The following is a 19,364-nucleotide window of genomic DNA, read 5'->3' as shown; positions in this document are numbered from 1 at the left end:
TTCAAATGAAAGTTGAGTGACAAACTAGACTGTGCTAACCATAGTGGAGGGATCAGGAGCGCAGGGCAGAGTCTATATGCAAGAACAGTGTCGCTGAGGCTGGACCCAGTTCAGGGTAGCAGAATAAGACCAAGTTGGAAGAAGAGAAACCCAGTTAGGGAGTGGGCCTGGAAGAGGTGAGGGCAGGTGAGTGGGCGGGCAGGCAGCCTGGAGAAGAGGGTGGGTGGACACAGCAGGATATGTGGCCAGCCTGACCATCTGGGAGCTACTGTCCACAAATCTAGAAAAACAACGAGTGCCTACATTTAGCAGAAAACTCACTAACAACCCATGCTTTGAGTTTGGGAAAAAGATTACTTGTTTGGTCAAATGTTACTTTTCCAAAATCCAGTTTAAATTTCAGTTTGACTTGTCCTGCTTGATATTCAGGTCACTGTCTGTGTGCTGCCCTCATATAGAACATCAGCTGCCACAATAGGAAACACTGACAGGGAGTTCCGTGTCACCAGAGCTCCAGGAGCACTTTACCTACAGACAACCCTTACTTCCTGGTAGCACCAAGATCAGTCCTTGTTCTCCTCTTTCCCTGAGTACTCTGTGTGAATGTCAGGCACCCTGCCTTACCTGCAGAGAATCCTTTAATCCGACCAATAAACTAGTAGCCTAGAAATCCTGTTAGGTGGTCAGGTTCCCGGGACAGCACCCCCAGGTGATCAGAATTCACCATCCCAAATTCCAGCCTGCAACTTCCTGCAGCCCAGGGAAATGCCCCTCCTGTGCAGCCCAGAGGCTCCAGTTGTTCCCTGTGCAGTGGACTGAGCAGCCACTTCCTCCTCCCTGCACTCACTCCTCACTAGCCCCTCATACACCTGCAGCTTGACCCCACCATCCGCTGCTTCCCCTTCACATTCCTCCCAGTGTCCTTCAAAGGCTTCCCGGTTCTGACCAGGACCATCTGTCCGGGCCTTGGTGCAGCCCTCTGTACTTGGAATCCAGGCTTTTGCTCTATTGATGGTATCGGTCAGGACCAACGAGAGAAAGCATGCTAGCTCTTTGAAATGAAGGGAAATTAATGTTTGGAACTGTCTGCAGAAGAGATGAAAGAAGGAGAAAAATCACATGGTTCCCCACCCCAGAACCAGCGTCAGCAGGAACTCGCCGCATCACAAAGCCTGGAAAGGCCAGAGGGAGGAGGTGGAGTTGAAAGAGCCCAGAAAACAGAGGTCACTGTGTGGGAGTTAAAACAGAGAGGGAAGTTTCATTTGTAGGGAGCTGGACTTACTGTGACTTTAATGTCATCCTACCCAATGCCTTCCAGCAGTGCCTCCTGGTGGCCAAAGCCAGGCACAAATCAACTGATGAACCCAGGGAAACAGCAGAAGTCAGAGCCTTTGAAATAAAGAACATGGAGGAAGGGCCCATGGACAGCTCACAGTCTCCCATAGGCCTTCTTCCCTACAGTCCTTAATTCCTTCCGATCTAGTCTTCACCCTGCACCAGAAAGATACTCTTCCTTATACACTCATGCAAGCCCATTCTTCCTCCTTAAAATCTGCCAATAGCTGGCAGCTTCCTGGCAAGAGGAGAAGGAGAATCTGACCACTAGACTGACGCTGTCAATCAATGGCATGTACAGGAAGTGCTGTTTGCTTTGACTATGATGTGTATTGAGTCTGCTTTATCACATGGGGCAAGTCACTAGTCAGTTTATCCCTGAAGGATGAAATACAGAGTATTTTCGAAGCTGTCAACCCTGAAAATGGAACCAGCTAAAAAGCCATGGTTGTTTGTCACTAGTGACTCCGTGCTCCTCTGAAAAGACGCCATATAGCTGGGTATATGGTGCCATATAGTGGGATGGTGCATGGCGTTAGTTCCACCTACTCAGGAAGCTGAGGCAGGAGGATGGAAATTCAAGGCTAGCATGGGCAAGCTAGAATGAGACTGTCTCCGAAAGAAAGTCAAAACAAACAAAACATCACAACAAACCCCGACATGACAACAGATGTCATATAGAGAGAAATGTAGAACGTGGGTAAAGGCTTTAAAAATCTATGGCAATAGAGTAGCAAGAGATTGCATTAGCAATCAAAATCCTTCTAAGAAGAAAAGCCAAGGGGGCTGGAGAGGTGGCTCAGAGGTTAAGAGCATTGCTTGCTCTTCTGAAGGTCCTGAGTTCAATTTCCAGCAACCACATGGTGGCTCACAACCATCTGTAATGAGGTCTGGTGTCCTCTTCTGGCCTGCAGGCATACACACAGACAGAATATTGTATACATAATAAATAAATAAATAAATAAATAAATAAATAAATGACAAGCCAAGGCCCATATGAATGATAAAATAAGAAGCAATGCCAAAAAGCCGGAGCAGAGGGCATGCTCCACAAAGCTATCTTCTGACATCAGTGTCTTCATAGCAAGGGCAAGCTCAGCACATGGAAGGCACGGGTGGCCTGCATGAATCCTCAGCCACACAGAAAACAATCAGACACCATGACCACTTGGGAGGCATCCTGAGAATGCAAGACTGATCTAGCATATGCCAATCACTGTACTAAGAGAACGAAGCACACAAATTACATGACCTTCATAAAAGAAAAAAAGTGCCGTGAATTCTCTAGCACAAGTAAAAACATTTTTAAAAATCCAGCAATCTAGAAATATGAGAAGTCCTTGGAGTTGACAACATCATAAATAAAAATCCAATAGGTGACCTAAGCTTAATCATAAAAGACCAAAGATATCCACACAATAAGGACGTCGGCTCTAAAGTACCAGCCTGTGCAACTATGCACGGAAAGAAAGAAAGAAAGAAAGAAAGAAAGGAAGGAAGGAAGGAAGGAAGGAAGGAAGGAAGGAAGGAAGGAAGGAAGGAAGGAAGGGCAGAAGTAAAACTCTGTATGCAGGTGTCACAAGAGTAAACAGAAAACACTAAAATCCCTTGAAGAGTCTATGAGAGTAAAGAGTTCAGCTGGACTGTGGAACATGAAACAAGCACAAGAAAACCAGCCGCATGTCCACGGCAGTGAGCAATCTCAAAACAAAATCAGGGAAGCAATCCTGCTTACAGTAACAGAGAAAAGAATAAAGTGCTTAGAGTAGTATGTTTAAAGGAAATAGAAGAGATGCATTCTCAAAGAACCTAGACAATATGCTTTAAGTGAAAGAAAGCACTCCATGCTCATGGATTGGAAGATGACAATACTGTTCAAATTCTCCTGCCCTAAAGTTTATATGGCCATGTAAGGAATCGACAGAACTGAGACAACCTTGAGCCAGAAAAGTAAATCAGAAGACTGCCCAAGTCCAAGGCTTATCCAAGGCTACAGGGATGCTGACAGCGCAGTAGGAAGGACAGACACCGTGGCCAGTGGAGTGCAGAGAGGAGCACTCACAATTATGTTCAACAACAAGCATGGGAGACAATTCAATGGGAAAATAATGGCCTTAACCATGGTTCTAAAACAACAGGAACTCCACACCCAAAAGAATGAGTTTGGACCTTCCCTCATAAAAAATAAAAATTAACTCATGATGGAGTTATGAGACCTAAGTTTATGAGTTAACAGCACAAAGTTCCTTGTAGAATAAACCAAAGGAATAAATCTTCCTTGCTTCAATTAGCCAATGATTTTCAGATACAAAACCAAAAACAGAAAATCACTGGCCTTAACAAAGCTCAGTTTTTCAAAAACTATGATTACTGTGCTCTAGGAACGTGGAACAAAACAACTGATAACACACTGCCACGCCCATAGATGCCTTTTTCCACAGTGTGTGGTGCTAAACAGAGAGACCCACAACTGCTGATGACACACTACCACACGCAGAGACCAGAGATGCCTCTTCCCGCAGTGTGTGGTGTCAGACCCACAACTGCTGATGACACACTACCACACCCAGAGACCAGAGATGCCTCTTCCCGCAGTGTGTGGTGTCAGACCCACAACTGCTGATGACACACTACCACACCCAGAGACCAGAGATGCCTCTTCCTGCAGTGTGTGGTGCTAACAGAGACCCACAACTGCTGATGACACACTACCACACCCAGAGACCAGAGATGCCTCTTCCCGCAGTGTGTGGTGCTAACAGAGACCCACAACTGCTGATGACACACTACCACACCCAGAGACCAGAGATGCCTCTTCCTGCAGTGTGTGGTGTCAGACCCACAACTGCTGATGACACACTACCACACCCAGAGACCAGAGATGCCTCTTCCTGCAGTGTGTGGTGCTAACAGAGACCCACAACTGGACAGTGGAGAGCCCAGGGTGAGAGGCTTTGGATCGTTGGTCCTAAATGGGATGTCTTTATCAAACTCCTCTCCTCGAGGGTCAGAGGTCTAAGCAGAAGAGGAGGTGGGCAGATTCTAAGAGACAGGAGATGGTGGGTGACTCCAGGGAAAGAGCCATCCAGACACAACACGGCTGGTGCACACATGAATTCAGAGACTGTGACAGCACACATAAGACCTGCAAGGTCAAAGTAGACAAAACCCCGTCACACAGGAGAACACAAAATCTCACTCCTAACAAGGAAGTTGTTTGCAGCTGATAGTCACTGGGTAAGGGAAAAAATCACCTCTGAACAGGTGAAACTCCTTTGGAAAATAGTTTTCAGTTCCTCAAAACGGTAAAGTCAGAGGTACCTCATGATGCAGTGACTCTTACATACATTTCTAGTTAGGGACATAAAAATGCATGCCCACCCCAACCCATACACAGCTATTTCTAGCAGCATTACTCCTTAAAAACATTTTTTATTTTTATTTATTTATTTATTTATTTTTGGTTTTTCAAGACAGGGTTTCTCTATGTAACTTTGGAGCCTATCCTGGAACTTGCTTTGTAGACCAGGCTGGCCTTGCACTCAGAGGTCCCACCTTCCTCTGCCTCCCGAGTGCTGGGATTAAAGCTGTGCACACCACCTGAAAGAGAGCCCAGCAGGTAAGGGCACTTCCACTAAACCTGACAGCCTCAGTTCAGTTCCCAGAACCCACATAGGGAAAGCACTGAATCTTGAATATTGTCCTCAACGTCTGTATGTGTGCTGTGGTAATATACACGCACACACACATACGTACTTTTAAGTTATAAACAGTATTCTGGAAAGATGGTGGGACAGAAATTTGTCTTCCGCCTTAGGCCATATGGCACAGGCACGATTTGTCTGTCACACAGTGCTGGTCACACGGTGCTGGCCACACAGAGAAGGCTAACCTTCACACGGAAGGAGGACAGGCACAGAATCTGTTCCACTCAGCTTTCCACTGCTGTAACACCCGAGGAAACTGACTCAAAGGAGGGCAGGTTTCTCCCAGCCCACAGTGGCTTCAGCTCAGGGTCACCTGGTCCACCAAATGGCGACACCACGTGGAGAGGGTGCAGTGGGGCTGAGTAGGAAGGAGGCAGGAACAAGGTGTACCTCTCCAGGGCAGTCCTCCAGGAAGCTCCTTTCCCTTTCTTTTTTGGTTTTTCGAGTAGGGTCTCTCTGTGTAACAGCTCTGACTGTCCTGTAATTCGCTTTGCAGACCAGTCTGGCCTTGAATTCACAGAGATCCGCCTCCCTGCCTCTGCCTCCTGAGTGCTGGGATTAATGGCATGCGCCACCATTGCCTGGCAGGAACCCCCTTTTTCTACCTGGGCCCCATCTCTTTCTTTCCATTATATCCCGACACACCTCTACCAAGCTTCAACACATGAGCCTGGGAGAGCATCTGATATTCAAATCCTAACACAAATCTGGCCATTCTGCAGAACAATCTAGAAATCCTTCTCTTTTGACACAGAATCTCTATTTCTGGGAACTTCCTATGGAAACCATGAGGAATAACACAAAGCAATTATCCAAGAGGTGCACATGACCGTCTTAGGGATAATGATGAAAAGGTAAAAACAAGAGCTGTGTTCAAATAGTGACAACTTGCCCACACAATGAAAACTTGGATAATTGCTAAAAACTACAGAAATTATCTGTCATTGGGATAGGTATTCAAGAACTCTAGCAAAGGTGGAAATATACAGAAGCAGAGTATGTAAAAAAAAATCCCATTTTTATAGAAAAACCCAAACTCAAGCAAGTAAGTATGGTGAGTGCATGGAGAACACAATAGATTGCTAATAGCTCCGCCTCTGGGGAGATGATGTGCCCAAGTCCTTTTGACGCACCACTCCTGGCTCTAGCTCTAGTGAGACCTAACCCAACCAAACAAGTGTGCAAGGGCAAAGCCTTCACTGCTGTGCAGATGTGAGGACGTGGAGTGGTGAGGAGGCAGCCATCTTGTTTCCCACCTCTGGCGCACTGAGATGACGCCTCACAAGGTCCTGCGCTTGAAACATTTGTGTGTTACAAAGCATTTTCTTACTTATCCCCTTTGGTCTTCTCCACACTCTTGTGAGAGTACTGTTGGCCCCATTTTGTTGGGGAAAAACTACGATAGATTAAATTTCTTACAAGTCACAGAACAGAACCAGAACAAATCAGGGTCCGACCTCAGGGTCATGTGCACACCACAGAATTCCGGCTCTGCACTGGCCAGATCCTGCAGCTTCTTTGCAGGGACTGACACCTTATGATACCCCTGAGTTCCCAGGACAAGTGCATTCTCAGTCTACACACCTGCCCCAGAGCTCTTTATAAAGACAGGCCAAGGAAGCCGAGGCTGTAACAAAAGTTTCTGCAGACTGACTCATTTTCTTGCCATTCCCAACCTAACTGCCCAAAGCCTGAGGACACACAGATGTAGATCTTCTCTAGAACCTTCCCTCGAGCCTAGCTCAACTCCTCCAGACTGTTCTTCCTACCCACTGGACAGGCTGCTCCCAAGGCCACAGTGGCCTGTCACAGGGCAGTTAGCTTGCTCCCCCGTTTGCCTGTCAGGGCTGCCTCAATGGAAAGGGAATAGAAGGCTCTGGATCTATCTGAGGAGTCTTACTCAGAAGAAGCACTACTATGGGTATTTGTCATGGGCACTTGCCCTTTCGCGGATTCTGAAGTGGGCTACCCCCTCTTCACACGCTCCACGCTGGATATTGTGCCCATTCTGGATATTGTCACAATACGTATACATCATAGGTATGATGGGATGTATACTCCATCAAGAATGGGAGTGCAAAGCTGTCAGGGCCAGCGAGACTCACTGAGGACCTGGCTGAGTCCTGGGCATCAAATCCAAGAGACACAGAGCCCAGACCTACTCCACTTATACTTACCCAAACGGGAACCAGCAGAAGGACAGGTGACCAACTTGAATAGGAACCAGCAGGAGGATAGGTGACCAACCCAAACAGGAACCAGCAGAAGGACAGGTGACCTACTCAAAGGGGAACCGCAGGAGGGCAGGTGACCAACCCAAACGGGAACCAGCAGGAGGATAGGTGACCAGAGAATCAGTCTGGAAGGACCCAGATGCCACTGGGATTGAGCTGGGTTTTCTTTCATCTAAAGAAATCTTGGCAGAACTTCAAAGGAATTTTTGCCTGAGCTGAGGTCAGTGTGCCAGACACGGCTCCCTCATGTCTACCTGGGCAGGAGCTGTGGCCCCGTGTCCAGAGAGCCCCATGGATGCAGCATCAGTGGGTGGCTTTGGTTTGCCTCTCCTGCCTTCTCTGTGCACATCTCTTCCTGATACAGAGAGCTGTTATGATTTCATTGTTTTGTTTTCTTTCAAATTGAGAGGGAAATCCTAATTAAAGATAAATGCTTCCTCAGTGGTATTAATGTGTCATCTTCTTAGAACATGGTGATATTCAAGTCACAGCTGCCCATTACCTGAAGAATTCCCAATTCAATTTGTTTTTATCATTTTTCTGAGAGCACCCAGCTCAGGACTAAAGAAAGTGTGGTGGCAAAAGAGCAATGCCTGACGTGAACGCCAGTCATCCGTAGATCATCTCCGAGGTGTTGACTTAGCCTGGCCCTGTTCTGGGGGAAGGCTCCTCAAAAACAGCAATTCCAGGAGCTTCTTTCTTTGCTGGCAGATGCTGCGGGTCTGGCCGATGGGCTGATCGCAGTGAGCTGAGTGTGTGGGTGTGTGAGGACACGGTGCTTTCAGCCGAGCCTGACTAAACACAAACCTTTCTGAACACGTCCTGTTTAAAGACCATGGCTCTCACGCTTTGGGAAAACTGGCAGACTTGTGAAAAGTCTGGCCTGAGAGCTCTCCTAACTTCTGTGCAGCCCACTGTGGAAGGCAGACGCCCCAGTTCCTTCTCTCACATGCTGCTTTATAGAAAGGCTCCTAACGCACAGAGTGGACAATCAGGAGGAGGGTGTAGGGCTGCGCTGATTCTAAGCAATAAAGCAGGTGACAAACGCTGAGACGTTCTGTGAAGGGGAGCCTGCACATGGTTAGCTGTCACCCCTCACTGCTGTTCCCCTTCACACGCTGCCAGGAAGCAGAGTGATCTGGGAATGCTGCAATCTGTAGAGAAAGCTAGCTAACACCACGGCACGGGCCCCTTGCTCATGGTCGGTAGAAGAGAAGAGAAGCCTGGCCCAAGGATATTTCCCTTTCTCTGCAAGTCCTTCTCACCAGTGTCTCCAGCCCACTCTGAAGGAAGTTGTATGGGGCTGTGGGAATGCCTGCTCCTGATGAAATATTTCCTGAACTGACTGCACATCCCAACATAAAAGGCCTTCTCTGATGAAATCATTAATGGAAGCCCTTCCAAGTCAGTCCTGGACAAGATTAATGAGGTTCAGGGCACACATCCAGGCCCCACCCCCAAGCAACCCTGTTTAGATACCTCTCCAGCTGTCCTGGGCACTGGTACCTAACTTATCAGCTCTTAATGCCTCATCATCAGATAAGCTACCCTTAGCGGTTTCCCTCCAACACATCCAGGAAGTATGACCAAGAGGCAGCAGAGTGTCCCTGCAGGAAAGCTAGCCTCTCTCCTGCCCCGAACTGGATTCCTTAGGTTGTCAGGAGAGGTACATCTACTGGCTGTCAGGTCCAAGGGACAACTGGAACAGAAACAAGCAAATCTGCTCCTCTGCCAAAGGGTGTACCGAGTGCTGCTGTGCGCCCCTCCCCAACACACTGCTATCATCCTCTACAGATGAGGAGAACGAGAACCAGTGAGATGATACTGTGCCCACAATCCTTGGACTTCCAGACCCTGTGTATAAAGGCAGAGATGTCAAACTCAGGAACAGGGAAGAGTCAATGAAGCGATCTACAAAGGTTCCCAGCACAGTATGTTTCCCAACTAGGACAGAAGTCACAGTTCTCCACTAATACTTCTTAAGCTTTTTATTTTATTCTATTCTTCTGTGTATGAGTGTTTAGCCTGCATACATGTATGATATGCACCACATATGTGCCTACTGATGGTGATGAGCCACCAAGTGGGTGCTGGGAATCAAAACCAGGTCCTCTGCAAAAACAGCAAAGAGCTCTTAACCACTAAGCCATCTCTCCAACCTAACTAACATTACTATTATACTATGTGTCAGGTAACATTTTAAGACAGACAGACTGACAGATAATTTTATATAATCCTTATAAACCATGGAGACTTTGACAAAGGGAACACTGAGGAACACGAGCTGTAACGCTGCCAGCATGTGGCAGTGACAGACAGGCCCAAGCAGATACTAAGAACTGGTGCTCACACTATCATTCTGCATGGCCCCTCACCAGCAATCCGGGCTCTCAGCGTCTGGGTGCTTCAAGACTGCTGCTGTTTCCTCTAGGCCAAGTGACTATTCATTGACCCGCTACGTGTATGACTGCACCATGCCTGCAGGTATCAGAAACTAACAAAAGCCACAGGTCTCATTAGCCAAGGTCTCAAGAGCCAGTGTCAGTCTTGTATCTAAGTGCCCACTGCTAAGTACATTATTACTCAGGGCCAAACTCAGGGACCACAAGACTGGGCAGGCAGTGACCTGCAGACAGACAACGTTCACTTTTCCATTTTTAGACTCAGGGGAAAACAAAGCCTGAACTCTGATGCCAAGAAGATCCAGAGCCACCCAGGAGCCCTAACCAACAAACCAACTCCCAGTTAAAGCCCACCAGCCCCCAGGCTGGTCATTAACTGGAAACTACCCAAGGAAGATTCACTCATTCTACAGTTTTGTTCCTGGCCTGGAGGAGTGAGCATACATTTGCATGTGCTTGCACACACAGCTAGCTCTAGCAGCCTAAGACTCTTAAGGGGTGCGATGCACCAGAGAGAGAGGATGGACTTGGGGTTCAGCCCCTAGGCCCCTGCTTCTCAGACAGAGGCAAACAAAGACAGATACTCTCAGAACCCAGGAGACAGCCTCAAAGGACCATGCCCATTAAACTGCTTGAGCCTGTCAAGAGCAGTGGTACCTTTTCCCAGCACTCAGGAACATTTAGATAATTAGATGAATCGGGAAGTTTTGGAGGCTCCTGGGAACTAAGTAAGGACATCAGGCCTCTCATAAATCTCTTCAGAAGTAAGCCTTGGGCTTGCCTTGTTCGGTGCCGTAGAGTATGGGTCAGTCAGACAGGATGGACCACCTGCAGCTCCACATCTCAGCAGCCAGATCCCCATCCTGGGTCAGCCACAGTCAGGTGCAACGTGTACCTGGGAAGGCGGGAGGCTGGAGGCCAACCAGAGGCTTCATGCTGCCCATTTATGAATGCTGTAGCTTTGGGAAGCCCAGTTCTGAGTATCCCGTACCCCCGTGAGCCCAGAGAGCCTTCTCCTTCTTCCTTCTGAGAAGGTGGTGCTGTCCCAGTCTCTTCACACAGTTATTGTCTGGGGCGAGCAGGAAAGCATCACTTACCGAGCACCAAGTAGGGGCCAGGCGCCATGGTAAGTGCTTTCTGCACATGGTTTGACCCCCTCCTCTAACCACATGGCACAGATATGACCAGATGTGACCACAGAGGAGGGATTGGCAGCTTGGCAATAGCACTGGCCAGATAGCAGACACCCTGCCTCCCATCTTTCTTCTCCGCACACTCACGCACGCAAGCTGCTTCACGCCAGGGGAGAGCAGCTACACTTTCCTTGACCCTTGAATGCAGATCCTTCAGAGGGCTGCTACAGCGATGGCTATGAAATCAGCATCTGGCCTTACTTAGCCCAAATGTATCACCAACAAATAAAACACGGTTGGTCCTGTGGCCAGACGACCATATAAAGCGGATTCCTACATATGCTATGTGGCCACGTAATTACCAAAAAGTCACTGCCTAGACGGCATGGTATCTAGAAATTTTACCAAAAGGTGGAAACTGTAGAACCGAGGTGCTGAGGAAACAAGGCGATGGGCTTAACATCACCCAGCACACGGACCGACCCTGGTGGCTTTGCTGGGAATAACCAAGTTAATCGCCAGTCAAGAGCACAAAGGTCAAGCAGGGGCCTAGAGGAAAGCACGCGGTCCTCACCTTTGGTAGCATAGGCTTCCGCGATCATCCGCAACCTGTAAGGAGGTACAGCTGTCAGCGGCAAGTCATCAAGGCCCACCCGGGCATAGATGTTCAGGGCTTCTTTATAATCTCCTTCCACATAATTCAACTTGGCCATGATCAGATTGGATTCTTGTAGGAATTCTGACTAGAAGGAAAAAGACAGAAAAAAAATTCCTACAAGATTACATGCAGTATTCCCTAGGGCCCTGCTGCTTGCTTCAGGAAAACTTCCACAGGAAGTACCATTAGTCACAATAGCCCCAAAGTGCAAGCAACCCAAGTGTCAATCAAAACATGAGATAGCCATAAAGTTATTACTGTCATAATAAAAAAATGAATTACTGATACATATTACAAGATGACCCCATTGGTAAGGAAAGTCCAGAAGGGTTGAATTTATAGAATCATAACTATGAGTGTGCCTGAGGCTGACATCAGGGAGTATGGGGCTTCTTTTTGAGCTAATGAAAGAAAATGTCTGAGAACCAACAGTGTTGATGGTTGCACGACTTCAGGAATACATGAGAGTCTCTCATCTGTACACTGATGTAGTTGGCCCAGTATGTGACTTACACCCTAATAAAGCTAAACTACACAAACCCCTGCAGCTCTCCGCTGGCCTGGGCTGGATCAAGAAGGAGAAAAGGCTTCCAAGGCAAAGTAGAGAATATGAGCATTGTCTCAAAAGAGGGAGGTGCCTGACATCCAGGTGGGTCCTGCCCAAGGTGGTGAGCGATACCCAAGAGGGAATCCAAACTACACAAAGTCAAGATTTCCAAAGGGTACAAAGGCAGGAAGCCAGTCATGATGGGGAAGCTGAGGTCACTGACCAGAGTCCCCTTCTGTGACAGCTAAAGGGTCACAGTTCTGCCCGTCCCTCCCCCATTATCTACCAGACTCATCTTCTGCCGGCCTCCCCTACACCCTATCAGCCAAAGAGAGAGGAAGCGCCCAGCTACCTAGATAAGGAAACATCCGTTCTCCTCTCCCAGGACTTGTTCTTGAGCAAGGCTAAACTTATGTACACCTAGAAACATGCACGCCAGTAGCTTTAGTGGGTGGGATGGCAGGGCCCTTGGGACCACAGAGTAGAGAAGAGCAGCTAAGGCAGCTTCCAGGTGATTCTCAGAAGGGAACAGAGGCCGCAGATGCCCTGGAGCGGATGAGAGGGTGAACAATAAGGGCCAATGGCAGCAAAAGGAGTTAGGGGTGGCCCAAGGGAGACATAGCTGTATAAAAACCCAGAAGTGTCTTTGAAGACAAAGACTAAAGCAGACTTTCGAAGGGAGAGAGGGTATAAAGAATCCCCACCACCACCACAGGGGCACTCAACCACCGGAATGGTTTCCTAGGGAGTCCTCTGGCACCTTCCCCGAATGGGGATGGAGGTTCTGTTTGGGAAAATCTAAGGGTTGTGGCTTGCTTACTGCCACTGAGCTATACACTTACAAATGGTTAGATGAGAAATAATTTTATGCAGCATGTATTTGCCACAAGAAAAACACAGAATACAAAAAGGAAACAGAAGGGCCATCTGAATCAGCTTGAAGAAAATGACAAGCTCAGAAGCATAGGATAACTGGTCCGGGAGGACCTTGCTGATTGAGTCTATTCACAGCATTGTACAGTGAGCAAACAGCCAAGCTGAGGCCAAAGCCACTGAGCTTCCCTGCTGCGGGGAGAAGAGCCCCCGCACAGAACCAGGGCTGCCCTGCCTACCATAGGCTGCTTCCTTGTCTTCTGACCTCTGGCCCCAGATCTGCCTTGGCCGCATTGCCAGTTGGATCTACTCTTTTCATGGACTCTTGGTCAAGGAAAGAAGCGTCATGTTAGTGTGAACAGAGAACATGTACACATACACTCTGCAGCTCTAGAACACTCTTTACAAGTCAGAAGACAGTAAAATCCAGTAACTGGAGAAAATTCAGTAAAAGCAGTAAGATACCAGTAGATAACCCACGTCCGGTGTATCATGGTAAGGTTTTAAAGAACTTCCACACTTGAACCCCAGGACAATCCTGAGAGACAGGAAGTTCAGAGAGGCTAAGGAACTTCCCAAGATCACACGACTTGTAAAGCCAGACTAAAACTAAGTCTGGAATTCCAATATGAAATTCACCATTATTACCACACTGGGTTGCAAAGGATGGAGAACAGAGACGTAAGACGGATGACTAACGTTCCCAGAAGAAGGTAAGGGATTAGGAAAATAAATGAACTAGATGTCTCCTCTTAATACATATTCATAGAGTCATACCTCCATACTGGGTCTGACCGGTTGTCATCATTGCCCCAGGGATCCACTGTTCCTCCTCCTTCTCCTGCTGATCAGCACCCATCACCAAAGTCAACAGGTGCCCCGGTTAAGAAAAGATGCCAGGCAGACAACTGTACCCTAATTGTGAGGGGAGGCCCAGCACTGGCCACGAGTTAGCAAGTGAAGACCAGCTTTATTATTATTATTATTATTAATATTAATATTTTCATTGAGCTCTATATTTTTCTCTGCTCCCCTTTCTTCCTCTCCCCTCCCCTTCAGCCCTCTCCCATGTCCCCATGCTCCCAATTTACTCAGGAGATCTCGGAAGACCAGCTTTTAAAGGCTCCAGTTGCAGCAGTGTGTCCCTGATCCCCTGAGCATCCTACGTGACAATGAAGTCCTCAGTTAGTCTCCAGAGCCAGCTCCCGCAGCAGATGCGGAGTCTGTTCACTCTGAGAGGTTCCATGACATGGAATACTTGGGCCAACATTGTCCAAGACCTGTTACAACAGCACAAAGGAGGAAGCCGGATGACAGAGGAAGATCACAGCTTGAAGCAGCCAAGAACTGGGAGGGTCCAAAAGGACCATCTCAAAAAGCCCACTCCAAATCTTCCGAAACTGAGCCAGAGGAGAAAGGGACCTCCCAAGGCCACACAGCAAGTTGACAGGAAGCACAAGTTTCCAATCTAGAATTCCAAAAGAATATGGCCTTGGGGTTAGAGACTGCTCAGTGGTCAAAAGCCTGTGTTGTTTCTATAAAGGACTTGAGTTCAATTCCAACACCCATATTGTGGCTCACAACTGTCCGGAACTCCAGGTCCAGATGCTCTGACACTCTCCTCTGGCCTCTGAGGATATCAGGCACACATATGTTACACAGACATACATGTAGGCAAAGTACACATAAATATAAAATAAAAATAATTTTTTTTTTTTAAAAAAAGACTATGGTCTCTCTGGGACTGAGGGGAAGAAGGGTGCACAACAGAAAAGTGCAAAGGCCAGGGGCAGCCCAGGAGGATTCTGGGACAGAAAGAGAAAGATGAAGTCAACTTATCAGATAAAAGGAAGAAGAAATCGTAACTTCCAAAGTTCCTCAGAAACTGTTGTCCTCAGTGGAAAACATTCCAGGAAGGGCAGAGCATAAGACAGGCAGGCCGGAGGAGGTGCCATCAGCTAAGCCAGGGTGACAGACTCTGGGATCACCCAGGAGACAAGCCTCCAGGCACACCTGTGTGAGCTATATTTAGCATCCGGGCATGCGCGTGAGGGATTAGTTGTGGTGGGATCTTAGACTGTATACAAAGGAGAAAGCTGGCTGAGCACAAGCATCCGCCACTTTCTGCTCTCTGACTGTGGATGTGACCAGTTGCTTCAAGCTCCTGCTGCCTTCTTTGGCTTCTCTCCCTTGAGTTCCTTTTGTTGGGGGATTTTATCACCAGGAAAAGAAACTAATACATTGAGAGTGATGTCAGGAAGTGGCAGAGGCTGGACCCCAGGGCTAGAGGAGGGGTAGGGCAAGTAAGGTGAGCCATGTTCTGTGAAAGACAAAGGGATGGCCAGGTTCACAGGGAACATGCGAGGGGAACCGTGTGAAAAGCAGCAGACTGAGCAGTGGAGACCAGAAACAGAAGATGGAGGGGCAGTGCTGAGACGGCCTGGACCAGCAGGTAGCGAAGGGGTAGCCAAGGGTGGGGGAGGTTCCTGGCTCTCTTCCACAATGAGGCAACACCTGGCCTATTGGCATCAGCTCTGGCTACAGGGTGTACGACATTCATTAACCACGTGATTTGAGTAGGAAGCTAGGCACTAATGTTGAATTATAATTAATAATGAGACTGTTTCAAAAACCTGGGGAGAAACGATCCCCTCACTCAGAAGAATGTGGCATTGCAGACCCCTGCGAGGCTGGCAGTCCCACAGGCCGGGCAGCCTAGGGTGGGTGTACTGATCGTGCAGGGAGCGTGCCTGCTGAGGAGGACAACGCCAGCACTGTACAGGTGTGCTGATCGTGCAGGGAGCGTGCCTGCTGAGGAGGACAACGCCAGCACTGTACAGGTGTACTGATCGTGCGGGGAGCGTGCCTGCTGAGGAGGACAACGCCAGCACTGTACAGGTGTGCTGCAAATATACCCTGCTCACACTGTCCCAGGAGACGGCAGCACCACCCACCACCCCTTTCTGCTCCCAGAGGCCCACAGTACCTTGAGGTTCCCTCGGTCCAGGGCGGCAGTCAGATGCTTGCGCACTTCAGTGAGCTGGGGTCTGGGGCCGCGGGGACTGGCTCCCTGGCGCAGGGGCTTCTCCTTCAAGTGCTGCTCGAGCTTCGACTCCCCTAGGAGAAGTTCAGCCATATCATCTGCAAAGAAAGGCAAGACGATAAATGGAAGCAAGAGATGGTGTGTGTGCTAGAAAGAAAGCCCCGGGGATCTCAGGACCCTCATGCCCCAAGGTTCCAGGCTCCTGGCAAGGCTCAGGAATCTTACAGCCTAAGGCTGGGTCTATGTGAGGGACTGCTTCTTAGCAAGGAGCGGCAGCAGTGTTGGTTCAAGCATGCAGTCATTCCTCTGCCTCATATCTACTGACTCCAGAAAGATGGCTACATTTTAACATGGAGATTCAAGTTCGGAAAGGTAAAAACAATTCTGTGATACTGAAACATGATGATCTTAGGACACACATAATCCATTGTGGTCCATTGCCAAGAAGAGCAGTGGAATTCCCTACTCTGCCAGTCTGTGGCCTTGAGAATGGACAGCCAGTCTGGGGACACTGTCCTAGTCACGTGCCCTGAATGAAGTCTCTCAACAAGGCACGACTATACAGCCCTGCCTTCTCCACTGGGACTGGAGAGATGGCTCAGGGGTTAAGAGCACTGACTGCTCTTCCAGAGAACCCAGGTTCAATTTCCAGCAGCAACATAGCAGCTCACAACTGTCTGTAACTCCAGTTCCAGGGGACCAAACATCCTCACTCAGACATACACGCAGGTAAAACACCAATGCACACCTAAGTTTTATGGTATCAAGTAGTTATAATCTCCACGCCACTTTGGTTAATTTGCTTTAAAAAGAAGCCAGGTACAGCTCTTTGGAACTCATGCATCCAGACTGTTCTGGATGAACCCAGAACAACTCATACCCCAGCCTGACTGTGGTATATTTTGCTATGACAGACAGACAGAGGTAAACTAAACATATAGTCAGCTTGCAAAGGTCTAGAAGGACCCTATTACTGGCAGGGTCTAGGGGACCTCAGCTGGGTTACAATGGACTTTAGGTTGGTTTGGGGACAATATTCTTGACACAGAATGGAGAACAACTTTGTCTATATTGCATAAATTTACAATTAAACAGTCACCAACCACCAAAGGCCCAGTGACCTCATCTTTGCACCAGTTCACCCAAGGCAAGAGCGGCAAGCCTGGGTACTGCTGTCTGTGTCCTAAGATTAAGACCAGAGTCCTCAGAGGAGCTAGAACCCCAGAACAGCTAAGCTAGGTTCCTGAGCATAGAATTCCTTAGATGTTTGGGAAGAAAGCAAATGTCTCGTAACATAGAATCAGGTGGCCTACAGCAGCTTCCAGTGCCAGAAGAGAAGGAAGTTACACCCACATAGGGCACATGGACACATAAGGTGGCTGGTGCAGACGGCAACACCTCCAACACCAGGCAGGTGGGAAGGAACAGGCAGCAGGGAAAGCTGTTCGCACAGTTTTCTAGAACCAGTGTGCATTTCACAAGCACAGCACATCTCAAGGGAAGCCGGCCACATCTCAAGTGGTCAATAGCTGCCCGTGGCCAGTGACGTCATAATGAACAAGAGTGAGATCTGTAGAAGCTTGTCTCAATATTCATTTCTGTGTAAGTCTATGACCCCATAAAGGTGCCTAAAATAATTAACAAAAAATCGTGAGTAACAAAATTAGGGATCTGTGTATATTTTTATCTTTATAGTTTAAATTGTGCACACTGAACAGAACCTTTTATTAGTTTGTTTTTAAACAAAAAACTCCTGGTGTAAGCTGTCCTGGAACCTGTAATCCTTCTACTTAACTTCCAAGAGCTGGGATCACTGGCGTGCCAGTGTGCAATGGGCCAGGAGTGCCAGTGTGCAATGGGCCAGGAGTGCCAGTGTGCAACGGGCCAGGAGTGCCAGTGTGCAATGGGCCAGGAGTGCCAGTGTTCAATGGGCCAGGAGTGCCAGCGTGCAACGGGCCAGGAGTGCCAGTGTGCAATGGGCCAGGAGTGCCAGCGTGCAACAGGCCAGGCAGAGCTCAGTGGTTTTCTTTCTTTTTTTTTTTCCAAGATAGGGTCTTGTTGTAAAGTCGTGGCTATGCTGGAACTAGCTCTGTAGACCAGGCTGGCCAGGAACTCACAGAGATCCACCTGCCTCAGCTTTGAAAGTGCTAGGATTAAAGTTGTGCAAGTCACTTTAAATTGTATATAGGGGAAAATGGAACTTTTCCTTAAAAGTTGTGAATTTCTATGTCAGAGTATTTATTAACCACAATATTGATAAGATTATTGATCATCAATCCATGCCAACCTTTTCCTGTCTACTTTGGAGAGCACAGCAGGAAGGGTACCAGGCTGAGGGATGGCACACTCTATCAGAGCCAAGGACAGGAAGGACGGAGAACAAAGGTCTGGAGAAGAGAGCAGGTAGGTAAGCTCAGTAAAAGGCTGGCGCAGCAGGATGGGACAGAAGAGGAGAGAAGTGTGGCATCCAAAGCCTTAGAGAGTCTCCACACAGGTCAGCAGATCACCCAGTGTGGGGCACGCTCAGGTACCCTGGAGACAGCACCATTGCTATTCCCTGAAGGGCACAATAAGATCCTACCCAGGCATTGCGAATGTTCCTCGTCTCGTGCCCAGCCCAGGCCACCCCAGCTGCTCCGGAAGCTCAAGCACCCTCACCTGGGTGTTGGTTTACCTGTCTGCTCCATCTAGGCTATAAGGCAGAATTCTGAAACAAGGGCTCGTTCTTTCCAAATCGCAAGTGAGGCACTGGAGTCTGTGCCTACTGCACAGCAGTGAATTAATCTCTGACAGCCAAGGCTCTGGACCACATCCTCCAGGCTTAACCCTCTACTGCCTGAGGCAATTCCCTGACCCCACCTTGGCTCCTCTGAAATCACAATTCCACGTGGCTGCTGTGGTGGTTTGAAGGAAAATGGCCCCAAAAGGGAGTGGCACTATTTGTAGGCACGGCTTTGTTGGAGTAGGCTTGGCCTTGTTGGAGGCAGTGTGTCACTGTGGGGGCAGGCTTTGAGGTCTCCTTTGCTCAAGCTTCCCTCAGTGTGACAGACATTTCCTGTTGCCTGTAAGATGTGGGACTCTCAGCTACTTCTCCAACACCATGTCTGCCTGCACGCCGCCATGCACCTGGTCACCTCCGAAACTGTGAGTCAGATCCGTGCCCAACTAAATGGTTTCTTTATAAGAGTTGCCATGGTCATGGTGTCTCTTCACAGCAATAGAAACCTTCACTAAGACAGCTGCCCTGCTAAAGACGACCCTTTCTAGGTTTCCCGGTGGTATGTGCTTGCAAGTGACAACATCATGGTCACCAAGCCAGTTCTCCTCACTGGACCCCCCAAGGCTGGATGGGTCTATGCCATCTCAGAACGCTAGGTGCAGGCCATGAGAATGGCAGAGCGCACTGCAGAAGGACTCTGCCCAAATGCAAGC

At 48.5% G+C, this 19,364-nt stretch overlaps 1 protein-coding gene across 12 annotated transcripts in view; it reads right to left on the bottom strand.

Annotated features, from left to right (window-relative positions):
• Ttc7b (tetratricopeptide repeat domain 7B) overlaps positions 1–19,364 on the bottom strand; it is a 224,393-nt gene that overhangs the window by 184,768 nt on the left and 20,261 nt on the right. For 11 of the 12 annotated variants that reach the window (XM_075947231.1, XM_075947235.1, XM_075947233.1 and 8 more), the window contains exons 2-3: positions 15,876–16,030; positions 11,386–11,554 (exon numbers count right to left, since the gene is read on the bottom strand). In XM_075947231.1, coding sequence (XP_075803346.1) covers positions 11,386–11,554; positions 15,876–16,030 — 324 coding nt within the window. Of the gene's footprint in view, positions 1–11,385; positions 11,555–15,875; positions 16,031–19,364 lie in introns of those variants that run through there. The other variant, XM_075947240.1, reaches the window with a different exon arrangement.

Source organism: Microtus pennsylvanicus, chromosome 14, assembly GCF_037038515.1.
Source record: "Microtus pennsylvanicus isolate mMicPen1 chromosome 14, mMicPen1.hap1, whole genome shotgun sequence".
Lineage (NCBI taxonomy): Eukaryota > Metazoa > Chordata > Mammalia > Rodentia > Cricetidae > Microtus > Microtus pennsylvanicus.
The sequence above is the reverse complement of the archived record's forward strand: the minus strand, read 5'-3'. Positions and strand labels throughout refer to the sequence as shown.